The sequence below is a fragment of the Sus scrofa genome, chromosome 13 (assembly GCF_000003025.6).
Source record: "Sus scrofa isolate TJ Tabasco breed Duroc chromosome 13, Sscrofa11.1, whole genome shotgun sequence".
NCBI lineage: Eukaryota > Metazoa > Chordata > Mammalia > Artiodactyla > Suidae > Sus > Sus scrofa.
The window spans coordinates 194,786,292-194,801,723 of NC_010455.5; the positions used below are offsets into that span (position 1 = coordinate 194,786,292).

Here is a 15,432-nt window from a genome sequence, read left to right on the forward strand (position 1 = left end):
CCGTGGGCTGTGGTGTAGGTCACAGATGCGGCTCAGATCCAGTGTTGCTGTGGCTACAGTTCTGATTCGACCCCTAGGCTGGAAACCTCCATATGCTTTGGGTGCAGCCCTAAAACAAACAAACAAACAAACAAACAAACAGATATATGTACCCAGCATTTTCAGAGTTTACCTGCACTTGCCAAGGCTCGAACCTGCAAGGCTTCGGTAGGAATCATGTGTCGAAATCGGAAGGGGTCCCAGTCCTCGTAAATTGAAAGCCGGTGAGATCCTACCTGCAGGAAGAGAAGAAAGCCGGTGCTTGAGAACGATGTGCTCGGCCTGGACCCGACCCCCCACACGTTCTAAACGAGTGATGCGGGAACCCAGGACTGCTTCCCCACCTGTGCTTTTGTTCACCCAGCAGCAAGCAAGAGGCCATGTGCTAAATCTGCAGCCAGTGTGCACATAAGCTTGCTGATAACCAAACTCAGGCACAAGAGAGACAAAGGAAAAAGGAGAAAAGGGATCCCCAAACAAGAAGAGAATGGAAACAAAGAGTGTTAGGAAGCTTATTACGTTCATGCTCTAAAGGGGAGCCTGTCTGCAGGAAGGCAGGCTGGGCAATTTCCTCCACACTTAAAAAAAAAAAAAAAAAAAATCATATAAGACTCATGCCTGACGAAGGTGCAGAATTATAATTACGAAGACAAAATTGCAAAGCAGATAGAAAGGGAGATACTTTCAAACTATGGGGTGACATTCAAAGTCTTACGAGTTTCTTCTTCTGTTTGGAACCATCTTTATACACAAGGACCACGGCCGTTTTGAAGACTGGAAAAACATCAGATAAAGGTGGTTTAGGCACAGAATGCACTGGGGTTTTTTTTTCCTCTTCAGTTCAATAACTTGTGGTCACACACACACAATTACGAGGAGGAGCGCCCCCAGCTAACCAGCTCCCACTCCACCCTCCCCTCACTCTGCACACATCTGAGAGACACAAGAGCCTCCTGAGTCGAAATTTTCCAGGTTCCAGATTAACACAGAAAGCCTACATAAAAGGGAAAGAAACCCTTCTGCCCCAGTGGAAACTTCACCATTTAACTCTGGTTATCACTCCCCGCTTAAAACTTCAGTTTATACACATGTAACAGAAACGTCCTAGTTCAGCAGCTGAAGGAACCAACATCAATAATAATGATGCAGATGGTAATTTACATTTGTGCAAATTAAGCTAAGATGACACATACACAGAGTGTTCACAATTCAGACACTATAATTATCTTTTTGACCTGAATAAATACAATTCTTTCATCTACTTGCAGTGGAATGTAATTCTACTTCTTCTTTCCAATAGGATGAATCACACGTAAGCACTTTAGAAGCAGGGAGGGTGTTTTATTCTGGTAGCCTTTGGGGGTGGGGGTGGTGAAATAATGAAGCTATGCATGATCTTCCATAGAATTTCTTAAACAATGCCAAGCATTTAAACACTCAGCAATTCTGACTCCTCCTGGAGGGTGTCGGGTTTAAGAAAAAAAAAAATGCACCATGTTGAGAGGTGGGGGTTAAGTTTTAGTGGGGGCAGAATGAGGACTATATAGCCTGGGAGGCAGCATTTCAGAGCGTTCCGAGAAACTGCTCCGAAGGGGCGGGGGCGGGGGGGGGGGGGGAGGCAGTTTGTCTGTGATTTTTGGTGAAGGGAGAAGTACATGCCATCAAGCATACATCTTACAGAAGATTGCTGCTAATCTCGGGAAGGTTACTGCCAGTCACGAGGAGCAGACGACACCACAAAGGATTTTAGTGCTTTTCTAGATACGAGAAGATGCAAGAATTGGGCTCATAAAATCCTGTCCTGAACATATCTAACTATCTGAAGACCTGTCCTGCCAGGTTTCCCAGAGCAGAGAGGGCCTCACTCCTGATCCCCACCCTGAGCTCCTTTCAAGGGGTGTTGAGGGTTGGCAGCTCACAAATCAGTCCATGTACAGGCAGATGGCAGGTGCCCATCTCCAGCTCATAAGGGGAAAAAAGAACTGGTGCCCAGGACGTGAGTCCCTGTATCAGGGTCTCCATCTCCCTTCATACTCTGACCCCAAGGCATAGATGGGAGCCCATCAGTCACCTGGCAGCAGCTGGAGGGTCACACCTGGTGTACTAGACACGGAATTAGAGAGGAATCTCAGGGATAAGCCCCAGGCTCCCAGGCTCTCCGTAGACCAACCCCAATATGTCTGGCTCATTTTTTATCCTACTTAGGACGGATTCGTTGCTCCGTGGAAGATGGCTCTAATCTCCACTGCAAGAAAAGAAGGCTTAGGGTACAAGGAAACTGACCCCAGCCACTGGGTCTGGACTGTCTCTGGCCCTTCACACCTCACAGCACCTGACCTGGCAAGAATCCTAGAGAACAGAGAGTTCCCCTCTGGCCTAGTGGTTGAGGATCTGGTGTTGTCACTGTTGTAGCTCGGGTTCAATCCCTGGCCAGGGAACTTCTACATGCTGTGGGGCAGAGCCAAAAAAAAAATCCAAGAGGACAAGACTGCAAAGTTCCCACTGACCCGAGGAGGCCACACCCGCTCTGCATGGATGCTTGGAGGCTGGGTCTTAGCCCCCCTAGCAGGCCCTCTGTTTTTACCATGAAGCCTTCAGAAATCACAGTGGACAAGACACAGGTTCCTTTAAAAGTGAGAGCTCCAGAGGGAGTTCCTGTCATGGTTCAGTGGTAACGAATCCAACTAGTGTCCATGAAGATGGGGGTTCAATCCCTGGCCTTGCTCACTGGGTTAAGGATCCGGTCTTTCGGTGAGCTACAGCCTAGGTTGCAGACTCAGCTCAGATCTAGTGTTGTTGTGGCCGTGGTATAGGCTGGCAGTTAAGCTCTGATTCGACCCCTGGTCCGAGAACTTCCATACGCTGGCAGGTGTGGCTCTAAAAAGCAAAAAACAACCCACAAAGTGAGAGCTCCTCTCCAGGAGAGGGTGAGGGGCCAGTAACCTCGGAAGATCCTCCACCTCACTGGGACCACCGCTCGATGAGGTTGTTGCCGTGACTCTAAGAAGGCTACTGGCCTGCCTCGGTTTACCCCCCACCTACCTTGGCTCCAGGTGATGGGGCCAGTGTGAACCTCAGATGGGGCTAAAGCATCTCCACCTTAGTCCCCGATGCCTCACTCAACTGCCACATGTTACCCCTCCCTTCGGACATGGCCTTGATCTCCAAGGCTCCTGGTTGCCCTTGCCAGCCTGAAACACTCTCTCCACATCAAACACTTTGCAAGGTCTGAGCCTGAACAACCAATTTCTTTTCCTCTGTTAAAGGTGATGGTTGTCTCCACTGAGCCCCAACCAGCCATCCTGGGAGGAAGACATCCAGGGGCCAGGTTGGCAGCGGGTCAACTTCAGTTTCAGAAGAAAGCTGCACTATTTCCTGAGATCAGAGGTGTCAACAGAAACAAAAGACAACCACGTTCTAACCCCAAAGCTGCCTGTTCAATGGTAATTAACTTACTTCCCTCCCAGCAACTCTTCCTTATTTCTAAGGCTCTGTTAGTTGTACCCAGTTACTTAAAAATCACCCCTGAGAAAAACTGTAATTGTAATGTATACATGTAAGGATAACCTGACCCCCTTGCTGTACAGTGGGAAAATAAAATAAAAAAATAAAAAAAAATAAAAAATAAATAAATAAAAATCACCCCTGAAGTTCCCGTTGTGGCACAGTGGTTAACGAATCTGACTGGGAACCATGAGGTTGCGGGTTTGATCCCTGGCATTGCTCAGTGGGTTAAGGATCTGGCTGTTGCTGTGAGCTGTAGTGTAGGTTGCAGATGCGGCTCAGATCCCACGTTGCTGTGGCTCTGGCTTAGGCTGGTGGCTACAGCTCTGATTAGACCCCTAGCCTGGGAACCTCCATATGCTGCAGAAGTGGCCCTAGAAAAGGCAAAAAGACAAAAAATAGAATAAATAAATAAATAAAAATAAAAATCACCCTGAAACTGCCAAACATGGCACCTTTTAAGGACTGGGGATCCATAGATAAGCTCAGGAGGACGACGACTGCCTGCCTGGACTCCTAATCCTGATTTTAATCCTTCTTTGCTTCTCTGCTGTGACTCGGAAAAGGATCCTGTGTAATGATGAGCTTTGCTTCCCACCGCGGGGTCCTGGGCAGCTGTGGGCTCCGTGGAGGTGATGGCAGTGTGATCCCTGGGGTGGGGGAGGTTGCAGCTTCCATCAACCACGGGGACACCCATCCCACACCTCCCCCTGGTAAACAACCCCAGGCAGGGGACGCCGAGCCAAACACACACACACTGTCCCCCACCTGAGCTCATGCAGCAAATGGCACCCCAAGTCTAAAACCTCAACCCTGGCTTTCTTCTGAACTTTCTACCGCAGGCTAGCCAACCCAGGGCCCATCTGTTTGGCACAGCCCGCCCCTCCTACTGGTGCCCATCTGCTGATATACTGTCTATGGCTGCATCTGGCTACATACGGCCTCTTGGTCTGTGAAGCCTCAGCTATTTACTGTGTGGCCTCTTACAGCGGTTTGCCAACCCCCTATTTCTCCCACTCAAAGGATTTTCTGATTCTACATCTGTTTCTAACTACAAGAAATCTATAAAATACAGGAGCTAGGCATGAAAAAATCCCAAGCTCATATTTTGGAATTGTTGTTTATAGGCCAGCATCAGAAACAGGGATTTAGATTGTTTGGGTCATTTCCTTCAGAATTCTGCATCCCATAAATGACCGACTAAGAGGCACGTTAAAGCTCCCAGGCCTCTCCAAGAAGAAAGTGCAATCTAAGAAACACAAGTGGGAGTTCCCGTTGTGGCTCAGCAGTAATGAACTCGACTAGTATCCATGAGGATTCAGGTTCGATCCCTGGCCTTGCTCAGTGGGTTAAAGATCTGGTTGGGCATGAGCTGTAGTGCAGGTCGCAGACGAGGCTTGGGTCCTGCGTTGCTGTGGCTCTGGTATAGGCTGGCAGTTGTAGCTTGGATTCGATCCCTAGCCTGAGAACTTCCATTGCCGCAGGTGCGGCCCAAAAAAGACCCAAAAAAAAAAAGAAAGAAAGAAAGAAAAATAACTGGTGGAGTTCCTGCTATGGTGCAGTGAGTTAAGAATCCAATTGCAGTGGCCTGGGTCTCTTTGGAGGCGCAGGTTTGACTCCTGGCCCACAGCAGTGGATTAAAGGATCTGGACTTGCCAAGCTGAGGCATAGGTTGCAGCTACAGCTCAGATTTAGTCCCTGATCCAGGAACCTCCATATGCCTCAGGTGTGGCCATAAGAAAAGATAAAGAAACAACTGGTATTGATGAAAAATAAAATGACAACAAATAGTCTTCCTCTTCCCTGTCAAAAATACCCACTACTATCAAAAACCACCAGGTTAAATTACCCCAACACTGCTCTGTATATCATATTTAGTCACATTTTTTTCCATCACACTTACGTGCTCCTTTGTCATTCTTTTGTTTTTGGTTGTTTATTTTTTGTTTATTTATTTATTTTTTTTTGTCTTTTTAGGGCTACACCTGAAGCATATGGAGGTTCCCAGGCTAGGGGTCTCATCAGAGCTGTAGCCACTGGCCTATGCCAGAGCCACAGCAACGCAGGATCCAAGCCACATTTGTGACCTACACCACAGCTCATGGCAACGCTGGATCCTTAACCCACTGAACGAGGCCTGGGATCGAACCTGCAACCTTATGGTTCCTAGTCAGATTTGTTTCTGCTGTGCCACAACAGGCACTCCTCCTTTGTTATTCTTAATGACAGCAGCAGCTACAGTGGCTCTTTGAAATCTTTAGGAATATCACTAAGGTTTTCTGTGAGCCTGAGTGATTTAATTAGGAAGACCAATAAATCTTTGTATTAAACACTCTGGTTTTAATATCACTAGTTCCATTTGGGAATGCATTATGCACATCATAAAAGAAATAAAGAGTTCAGGTAAAGAAGCAATAAGCAGCAACACCCTCCCTCTTCCATCCCTAGAAACATAAGAAGGAAGGAGAATGGAAACACTAGATTTCGGAGTTCCCATTGTGGCTCAGTGGAAACAAATCTGACTAGTATCCATAAGGACGCAGGTTCGATCCCTGGCCTCGCTCAGTGAGTTAAACATCCAGCATTGTGTGAGCTGTGGTGTAGGCTGCAGAGGCAGCTCAGATCTAGTGTTGCTGAAGCTGTGGTGTAGGTCACCAGCTACAGCTCTGATTCGACCCCTAGCCTGGCAACCTCCATATGCCAAGGGTGCATCCCCTAAAAAGACAAGGAAAAAAAAAAAAAAGAAAGAAATACTAGATTTCTTTACACTGTGGTCCTACCCAAGAATTTTCTAGAGAGATGCTAGGAAAAAAATACAACCTAAAACAAAAGCATAATCATTGATCACTAATCTGGGTTGATGGTTTTATACCCAGGAATAACTGTTTGCTAAACAAGCATTTACATGCAACAATGAGCCATATTTCCTAAATTATGCACAGTGCCCAGTGGGCTGACCCATAGTTTTTTCCTCCTTAAAAAGTACTGTACAACACAACTACATGAGATTTCCTTTTTTTTTTTCCCTTTCCTTTCCAAGAGCTGCACCCGGGGAACATGGAAGCTCCCTAGCCAGGGATTGAATCACCACCACAGCTATAACCCACACCACAGCTGCAGCATCACTGGATCCTGAGCCCACTGTGCTGGGCCATGGATTAAACCCTGCCCCCTCAGTAACCCGAGCTGCTGCAGTCAGATCCTTAACCCACTGTGCCACAGTGGGATCTCCCAAATGAGATTTACAATTGCAACAATTGCATCCATCTGAACTGGCTTAAGAAAAATTAATCATTCACAAGCATCTCTACTTTCACTATTAGCCCCAATGTGATTGAGAAGCAGCTTGTAACTGATCAAGGCACCCAGCGATGCCACAGCAGGTGAGCTAAGGACCATGCCCTGAATCCTAATCACACACAGCAGTGCAGACTCGGGGGAAGAATAAAAGAATTGGGGGGCTCAGAAAGAGAGACAATTTTGTCTTGATTTTCACAGTATCTTTCCTTGGTTTACTATTAACTCATTGTTTGGAAAAGATACTCAGAGCAGCAGCAGCAGCAATTAAAAAAAAAAAAAAAAAAGCCTTTTCTGGCTTATACATCCACACCAGGGGTAGACCCCAAAAAAAGACATTCCCTCCCTCCAGTGCAACTGGGTGGCCACACTGGTCGTGCTAACTGGAAGGTTGACATTTAGCATCTGTGACGTGTTGGTGGCCACAATGCAGATAACTGTAATTAATCATATTTTAATAAGTTGTGTCTTAAAAAAAAAAAAAAAAAAAACCTAACTTATTTTGAAAAACAAGCCAGCCTCCCTCTTCCCACCAAACCCTTTCCTGATACGTACCAAAAGCTGCCAATTCAGGCTCCTTTTTCCACTTTCCCAGTGAGGCTGGCGGGTTTGGCCAGATCACGGTGGTGTGCAAAAGCAGGTCCCCCATGCTCAGATCTGCCACCTGAAACCCAGGGAAGAAAACAGGTGGGTGCTGTTATAAACACTTAGATCTTTACATCTTAAAATTCGACAGGCTGACGTCTATTCTACTACAGAAAAATATTGTCTCTAAAAACACCTGACCATCTTTTTTTCCCCTTTTTCCCCCATGTTTGCCTACCAGAATTCCAACAAGGTGGCAAAAAGTTACACATCAGGGCTCCAAAATTCACACGCCGTAAATCTCTCAAAACTGATCTCCAAAACTGAAGCAGTTTCATGTTCAAATAGAGATGATTTCCTGAGAGGAGCAAATGGCCCAACAACAAAGACCCACCCCAGGGAACTGCAGACCTTCCAACGCTGAGTTTAAATCTCTTTGGAGCCAGGGTCTTCTGAGAAGCCCTGGAATCAATTATTTCTTCTGCTTCTTCCTACTCATTTAAAGATGACATCACGTCATTTTAGAGGAGGAAAAAGAAGCCAGCTGAGGAGCTGGAAAATGGCTTTTTAAGCACGTGCATTGCGAGTGCTGGGATCTGCAGAAACTACGAGGTCTAGTCGTGCGTCCTTGAAGGTCAAATGCTAAACCATCTCAGATGGACATGGACATGACGATCCTGAGTATTTACATTGCACAACTGTCCCCTGTGTCTTTTTCACCAGAGTCCTTTGCCCACTTCCAAGTCTATCAAAATCCCATCCTTCCACCCGCTCAGTAGCCTAATCACAGGTGGGAAGAACATTCGACCCCTTAATGCGCTCCCTGTGCAAACAAGGCTTTGCAACAATCAGAGTCCACGGTCCAGCCCACCAGCAAACACCACTCATTGTTAGGAGGGTATTCTTCCAATATGCCTCCCTGAGGCACTCGCCCACCCACCTCTCATGTCTGCTCTGCGTCCAGAGAAGCCAAGCCCGAGACCCTCTTCCTCAAGGCAACTTTTTGAATATTTGAAAACTTGATGTTGTGCATCTCAGGGACAAATGGCTCTGGTTTATTTTGCTGCTTTTGATCTGACTGGGTTTCTAGATACAGCAGCCACTGAGTGACCCTCCACTGAAGACGGTCCCATGTGACATTGCCCTTGTCAAGCCAAGCCGGGCTACAGAGCTGGAGATGGGGCTCCAGGAGTAGAGAATGTAGTGGTTTAAAAAAAAAAAAAAAAGGAGTTCCCATCGTGGCGCAGTGGTTAACGAATCCGACTAGGAACCATGAGGTTGCAGGTTCGGTCCCTGCCCTTGCTCAGTGGGTTAACGATCCGGCGTTGCCGTGAGCTGTGGTGTAGGCTGCAGATGCGGCTCAGATCCTGCATTGCTGTGGCTCTGGCGTAGGCCAGTGGCTACAGCTCCGATTCGACCCCTAGCCTGGGAGCCTCCATATGCCGCGGGAGCGGCCCAAGAAATGGCAAAAAAAAAAAAAAAAGAATGTAGTGGCATTATTTCCACTATAATGATTGGGATCATTATAATAAGTGCCCTAATTATTACGGACCTGGATTATTAGTTGTATGGGTCAGTGGTGAAAAACATTAAGCCACTGTATTACTTTGTATACCTTAAATAGCTAGTCAACCAAACCCCCAGGACAGTATCCACCAAGAGAGCCATCTAGCCTCTGCCACTGAAGCCCCACACAGCCACACACAAGAGGAGTAGTGATATAGGAAGTCAGATTCCTGGGTACCATTTTGGTCCACGGGCTTAGGGGGAATATCTTTGAAAGTCATTAAAGGTACCTGGGGTGGATAACTGCCCAAACCCTACTTCCTCCAATCAATTATATAGCTCCGCCTTCTACATGCAATTTTCTAGACCTCCTACTAGACGAGGCAAAGCCCCAAACTCTGGACTTGGCCATATGGGCTGGGCTGTGGATTTGGCATAATAAGTTTCCACCAGCCCTGGTGCGCTTCCGCCTTGCAGCCGTGGAAAGGACATGCCCAAGACAACCACGGCTGCTTCAGCCTGCATCCCAGAAGGAAGCGTCATGGAACACTCTGAGCCCTACGCTCCAAAGTGCATCCAGTCAAGCCAGAGCTCAGTTCACCCACACCCTGGGGGTGAAATAAGTATTTGCTACAATGAGCACTAAGATTTTGCCTTCTTTGTTACCTGGTAAAGACAGGCTGATACAGTCCCAACGCACGTGGTTTCTTGCCCTCTCTTGCCAAGTTTCCATCTTGCAAATATAATATGGGGGTTGGGGCTGCTCGCTCAGGCGAAAAGCCTCTCCCACAGCCTTGCATGGGTCCCCTTCAGAATGTTCCATCAAAAACTGTGAGATTGAGTTCTGTCAGAGGCCTCTACCCCAACAAGGACTGGAATGCCCAGCTGAGTCAGGTTTTCTGGACTCTTCGGCCTTTTCTCCCTCCAACCTAAGCAAAGGGGATGCTCTGGGGAGTTCTGCTCAACTCCCCAGAGTTTACGGGGGCAGAGCCTGAAGCCCAGTTTCCTCTTAAATAAAAGGTTTCTTGGGAGCTCCTGTCATGGTGCAGCGGAAACAAATCCAGCTAGGAACCATGAGGTTGCTGGTTCAATCTCTGGCCTCGCTCAGTGGGTTAAGGATCCAGGGTTGCTGTGAGCTGCGGTGTACGATGCAGATGAGGCTCGGATCCTGCATTGCTGTGGCTGTGGTATAGGCTGGCAGCTGTGGCTCTGATTGGATCCCTAGCCTGGGAACCTCCATATGCCACAGGTGTGGCCCTAAAAAGACACACACACAAAAAAGGTTTCTTTGTTCTCTGTGCCTTCAGGGACCTCCTGAGGACAGTTGGCTGCTGATGCCATCAGGTGTCTTATGTCCCTGGAATGTTAGCATTTCAGTACAGACCTACCATTCCCAGGAGATACTGATAAATATCCCCATTCCTATTTACAAACTGTTCTTAGATCCAGTCTAGAGGTTTTTCTGGATATTGCCACCAAAAGGTTACTCGATGACCAGGAACCAGCTTTGTGAAAATCAAGATATATATAGAAATTTGTGGACATCTGAACGGCCACCTCTCTAAGTCTCCTTGGCTGTTCCAACTGCTTGTTGTAAGTAGGGTTGTGGCCACACCACTGCTCTTGGCACAGAACACACTATTAACCCTGGACCATTCTCTCTAAGGTTTTATTTCTGTGGAATCAAAACCTCATCCTTTCCAGCTAGAAGACTATTCTAGAAGATCAAGTAAAACTCGACTTGTTCTCCTTGAGCCATCAACTGTCTTTGGCTTTGATACCTACATCTATCTTATTCTTTCGTTATTTTTTGGTCATGCCCACGGCATGCAAAAGTTCCCAGGCCAGGAGCCACAGCAGTGACACCAGGGAACTCCCTCTAACTCTTATAATTCTAAAACATAAGCTCTTGTTGCTCTCTTTGGCTTCTTCTCCAAGGCTTCACTTTTCTGGGTGTTGGACATTCTGATACTGATATTCCTATCCTGTGATACTGTTAAGCAGTCAAATGTCCCTCTTTCCTTTTTTTGCACATTTTTTTTTTCCTAACAAAATCTCTGCTCACAGGAGACTGCTTTGTACAGCACTACATCTCTTTGTTCCTCGCTGGGAAGATTTCTTACTTGGCCATCAGGATTTTATTTGCAAGGACGGGCAGCTTCACCAAAGCCACATTCTCTTTTACAGTCTCTGACTTGTGAATCACATTCATCTTTTTTTCTAAATTCGTTGCAATCTGCTCTCCTTATGGCCTTCTCGTCGTTAGCGTAATGGTCTTTTGCCCTCAAGATCAATGAAATTCAGAAATCAATCTGGACCATAATGAAAAATATAATGAAATACACTAAAAATGTTCATTTCTGTGACCCAATAAAATTTACTTCTGTCAAAATGAAAGAAAGCAAAATACAGGATGGAAGGAACCTTATATTCAAAAACATTTGCGGTATTATTCATAGGCATCAATAAATGAAGTCAAGAGAGTTGCCTGACAACAGGAATTAGGTAAATCATTTTTCAGTCACCATCACAATAAAGTATTACCCAATAATTTAAATGATCCTTTGAATAATTTAAAATAACATAAAAATTAAATAACTCTGTTCAATATTAAAACAATCAAGGTATAAAAATTACTTCCAAAATGTTCAACACTATATAAGGAACTATATTCTATATGCAAGCATATACTGTACACGACTTTTTTAAAAATTAAAATAAACACCCAAACATGAAGGGGTGAGTTTTGCATTTTGAGACTATAAATAGTTTTTCCTTCTTGCCTTTTTCTGTAGTCTGCCCTTTTCTTTAATAAATACACTATGTTTTCTTACTATAAAAACTTTTACAAGGAGTTCCCGCTGTGGCACAGAAGGGTTCAGAATCCAACTGCAGCGGCTTGGGTCACTGTGGAAGTGCAAGTGTGATCCCCACAGCCTGTGTGCAGTGGGCTAAAGGATCCAGCATAGGTCACAGCTGCAGCTAAATTCAGTCTCTGGCCTGGGAACTTCCATATGCCACAAGTGTGACCATTAAAAACAAACATAAAAAAAAAAACTTTTACAAGAAAATGAGAACTAGGGAGTTCCCACTGTGGCTCAGTGGTAATGAATCCAACTAGTATCCATGAGGACTTGGGCTCGATCCCTGGCCTCACTCAGTGGGTTAAGGCTCCAACATTGCCGTGAGCTGTGGTGTAGGTCGCAGACGCTGCTCAGATCTGGCATTGTTGTGGCGTAGGCTGGCAGCTATAGCTCCAAGTTGACCCCCTAGCCTGGGAACTTCCATATGCCTCAGGTGTGGCCCTAAAAAGACAAAAAAAAAAAAAAAAAAAAAGAGGAGAAAGAACTAAATCCAGAGTAGCAGTGTCCATCTTTCCTACACTCTAATACATTAAATTATCTGCCTGGCTGACTGAGAACATTCTCATGCTCTGCCCGAAACATCACGTAGAAAAGAATACGATGTTTCAGTGGCGAACTCTGCACCCTCCACAGCACATCCTCCTGGACCATCAGAGTCCAACCTGTATGTGTATGTTGTCTCTAAGCCCCTTTGCCACTCTTCCTAACGTGCACATGACAGATAAATATGCAAATTCTCTCCAGTCTGGTAGGGACCTTAAGTGACTTCCTCCCACTGTGGGAAAACCAATTGGTCTCCATTTACAAATGATCTCAACACTTCTTCGCTTTATAAAGACACCTGCGCCATGCTGACTGTCTGGTTCTCTCCTAACATATGAGTAAAATAAACTCCTTCATATGGGTTCCCTTTTACATCTGCATGAGATGTTATTATTCATCTTTCTTTTCTTTTTTTTTAATTTTTTATTTTTGGTCTTTTTGCCATTTCTTGGGCTGCTCCTGCGGCATATGAAGGTTCCCAGGTTAGGGGTTGAATTGGAGCTACAGCTGCCAGGCTGCACCACAGCTCACAGCAACGCCAGATCCCTAACCCACTGAGCAAGGCCAGGGATCGAACCCATAACCTCATGGTTCCTAGTCGGATTGTTTATCACTGTGCCACGACGGGAATGCCTCTTTTCATCTTTAACAGTCTAAAAATTTGCTTTGTTTCACTGAGGACATAAATGAGAAAAACTAGATAATAACCCTTTATACTTCTGAAGATAAGGCCATTTTCATCTAGATGAAACCACCAAGCCTTGCCCCTACCCCCCATCCTACTGCCTTGCCCCCTTTCTAATCACAGCAAGAGTTTTTCTTCATAGTTCCTGCCCAGCTTGTCTCCATTTTTGAGGCAGAAAGCAAAATGAGGATACAATTCCAATCAAATCAGGAGGGACAGAGGCATTGATGAAGATCATTACATCATACTGGTCTGATTCATCTCCGTATTATCAGCATTGGTATTCACATAAGCTCTTTTCAATGACTCAGGCACAACTTATGGTTCATGCTATGTTTTTCCCGAGTTTATCTGTTCCTATGATTATATCTTCTAAGTAGGTTTTTCAGGCAGGCTCAAAAAAAAAAAAAAAAAATTCAGAGTCACCTGAAACTTTCACTCATTCAATAAATATTTAGTGAGCCCTTACTACATGCCAGTTATTATTCTCATCTCTGGGGATATAGCCTCAGCCTTGAATGGTGTTTAGAGAAACAGGCCACGTTACCGTCATGGGAATTCACTCTTATATTTAACACAGAACAAAACCAGAGGTCTCAAAGGTGATGGGTGGAACCAGGACACATTTCCCACATCAAGAAATAACTCAACTGAGAAAGAAAATCCACAATATAGCCTTGGGTAAAGGATAAAAGTTCCACCAACATGGGAATGTAAATTGGTGCAACCACTATGGAAAACAGTAGAGGTTCCTCAGAAAACTAAGTATAGAACAACCATATGATCCAGCAATCCCACTCCTGTACATATATCCAGAGAAAACCATACTTTGAAAAGATACCCCATATTCATAACAGCACTATTTTCAATGGCCAAGACATGGAAGCAAGCTAATTGTCCATCAACAGATGAATGGATAAAGAAGATACGGGACATACACACGATGGTATATTACTCATCCATAAAAAAGAACGAAATAATGCCATTTGCAGCCACATGGGTGAACCTAGAGATCACCATGCTAAGTGAAGTAAGTCAGAGAAAGACAAACATCATATGATATCACTTATATGCGGACTCCAAAAAAAATGGTACAAATGAACTTATTGGCAAAAGAGAAAGAGGCCCACAGACATAAAAAACAAACTTATGGTACCAAAGAGGAAAGGAGGGAGGCAATAAATTAAGAGTTTGGGACTGGCAGAAACATGCTACTATATATAAAAGAGAAAAATGACGAGGACCTACTGTAGAGCAAAAGGACCTATATTCAATACCTTATAATAATCTATGAGGAAAATGAATCTGAAAAATAATATATGCATGTAACTGTGACTCACTTTGCTGTACACCAGAAACTAACACAACGTTGTAAATTAACTATACTTTTCCACCCCCCAACACACTATCATTCTATTTTAGTCCCAAATAACACTTTAAAAAGAAACAAACCAACCCAGCTCTATGAACACATATACTGGAAAGAAGGGGGGGGTGGTCCTTACCTCTTTTTTCTCACCAGTCTGTTCAGCAATCAGCTGGTCAAACACAGCTCCAAATTCTTCATGGATTTTCTGCATCTCATTGATATGACTTGCAACCTTATTCATAGTCTTGATGGCCACTAGAAGAAAACAGGTGTGGAAGTAAAGGCACCGGCGATCTAGAGACTCTGGGGGAGACGTGGGCAAGGTGCAGACCTCAGGGGGCCCAGGGCTCACCGTCCAGGTGGTAGTGCTCCTCGCTCTCTGCATCTGTCAGGGCGAAAAGCTCCTTCAGCAGAAGCGGGTACTTGAGGATCCTCTGGATGGGCTTGATGAGGTAAGACTCCAAAGTGGACGAGTGCTGCTGCTTCGGGTTCTGGGCATCCAGGAACGCCTTGAAAGCCGTGTCCGTCTTGGCTGGAAGAGTTTAAAAAACAGGTTGTCTGGGAATTCCCATTGTGGCGCAGTGGTTAACGAATCCGACTAGGAACCATGAGGTTGCAGGTTCGATCCCTGGCCTTGCTCAGTGGGTTAAGGATCCAGCGTTGCCGTGAGCTGTGGTGTAGGTTGCAGATGCGGCTCAGATCCCATGTTGCTGTGGCTCTGGCATAGGCCGGTGGCTACAGCTCTGATTTGACTCCTAGCCTGGGAACCTCCATATGCCGCAGGAACAGCCCAAGAAATGGCAAAAAGACAAAAAAATAAAAAATAAAAAAATAAAAAACAGGTTGTCTGGGTGGGAGGTTCAAAGGACTCCCCTCTCACCGGTGCATTCACTACTCCCAAGGTGCCTTTTCACAGGACTGAGAGTTGTCAGGGGAGGGAAGGCGGGACAACTGGTAGGGCCTGGCAATCAGATTTATTCATTTCTTTGTAGGGAGGCCCAATGAGTTCAGGGATAACAGAGTTTATAAATCCTACACAC

At 45.5% G+C, this 15,432-nt stretch overlaps 1 protein-coding gene across 8 annotated transcripts in view; it reads right to left on the reverse strand.

Annotated features, from left to right (window-relative positions):
- TIAM1 (T-cell lymphoma invasion and metastasis 1) overlaps window positions 1-15,432 on the reverse strand; it is a 461,256-nt gene that overhangs the window by 11,797 nt on the left and 434,027 nt on the right. For all 8 annotated transcript variants that reach the window (XM_021070904.1, XM_021070903.1, XM_021070906.1 and 5 more), the window contains 5 exons: window positions 14,745-14,924; window positions 14,529-14,647; window positions 7,396-7,504; window positions 755-813; window positions 173-275 (listed from right to left, as the gene is read on the reverse strand). In XM_021070904.1, the coding sequence (XP_020926563.1) occupies window positions 173-275; window positions 755-813; window positions 7,396-7,504; window positions 14,529-14,647; window positions 14,745-14,924 (570 nt within the window). The remainder of the gene's footprint in view (window positions 1-172; window positions 276-754; window positions 814-7,395; window positions 7,505-14,528; window positions 14,648-14,744; window positions 14,925-15,432) is intronic.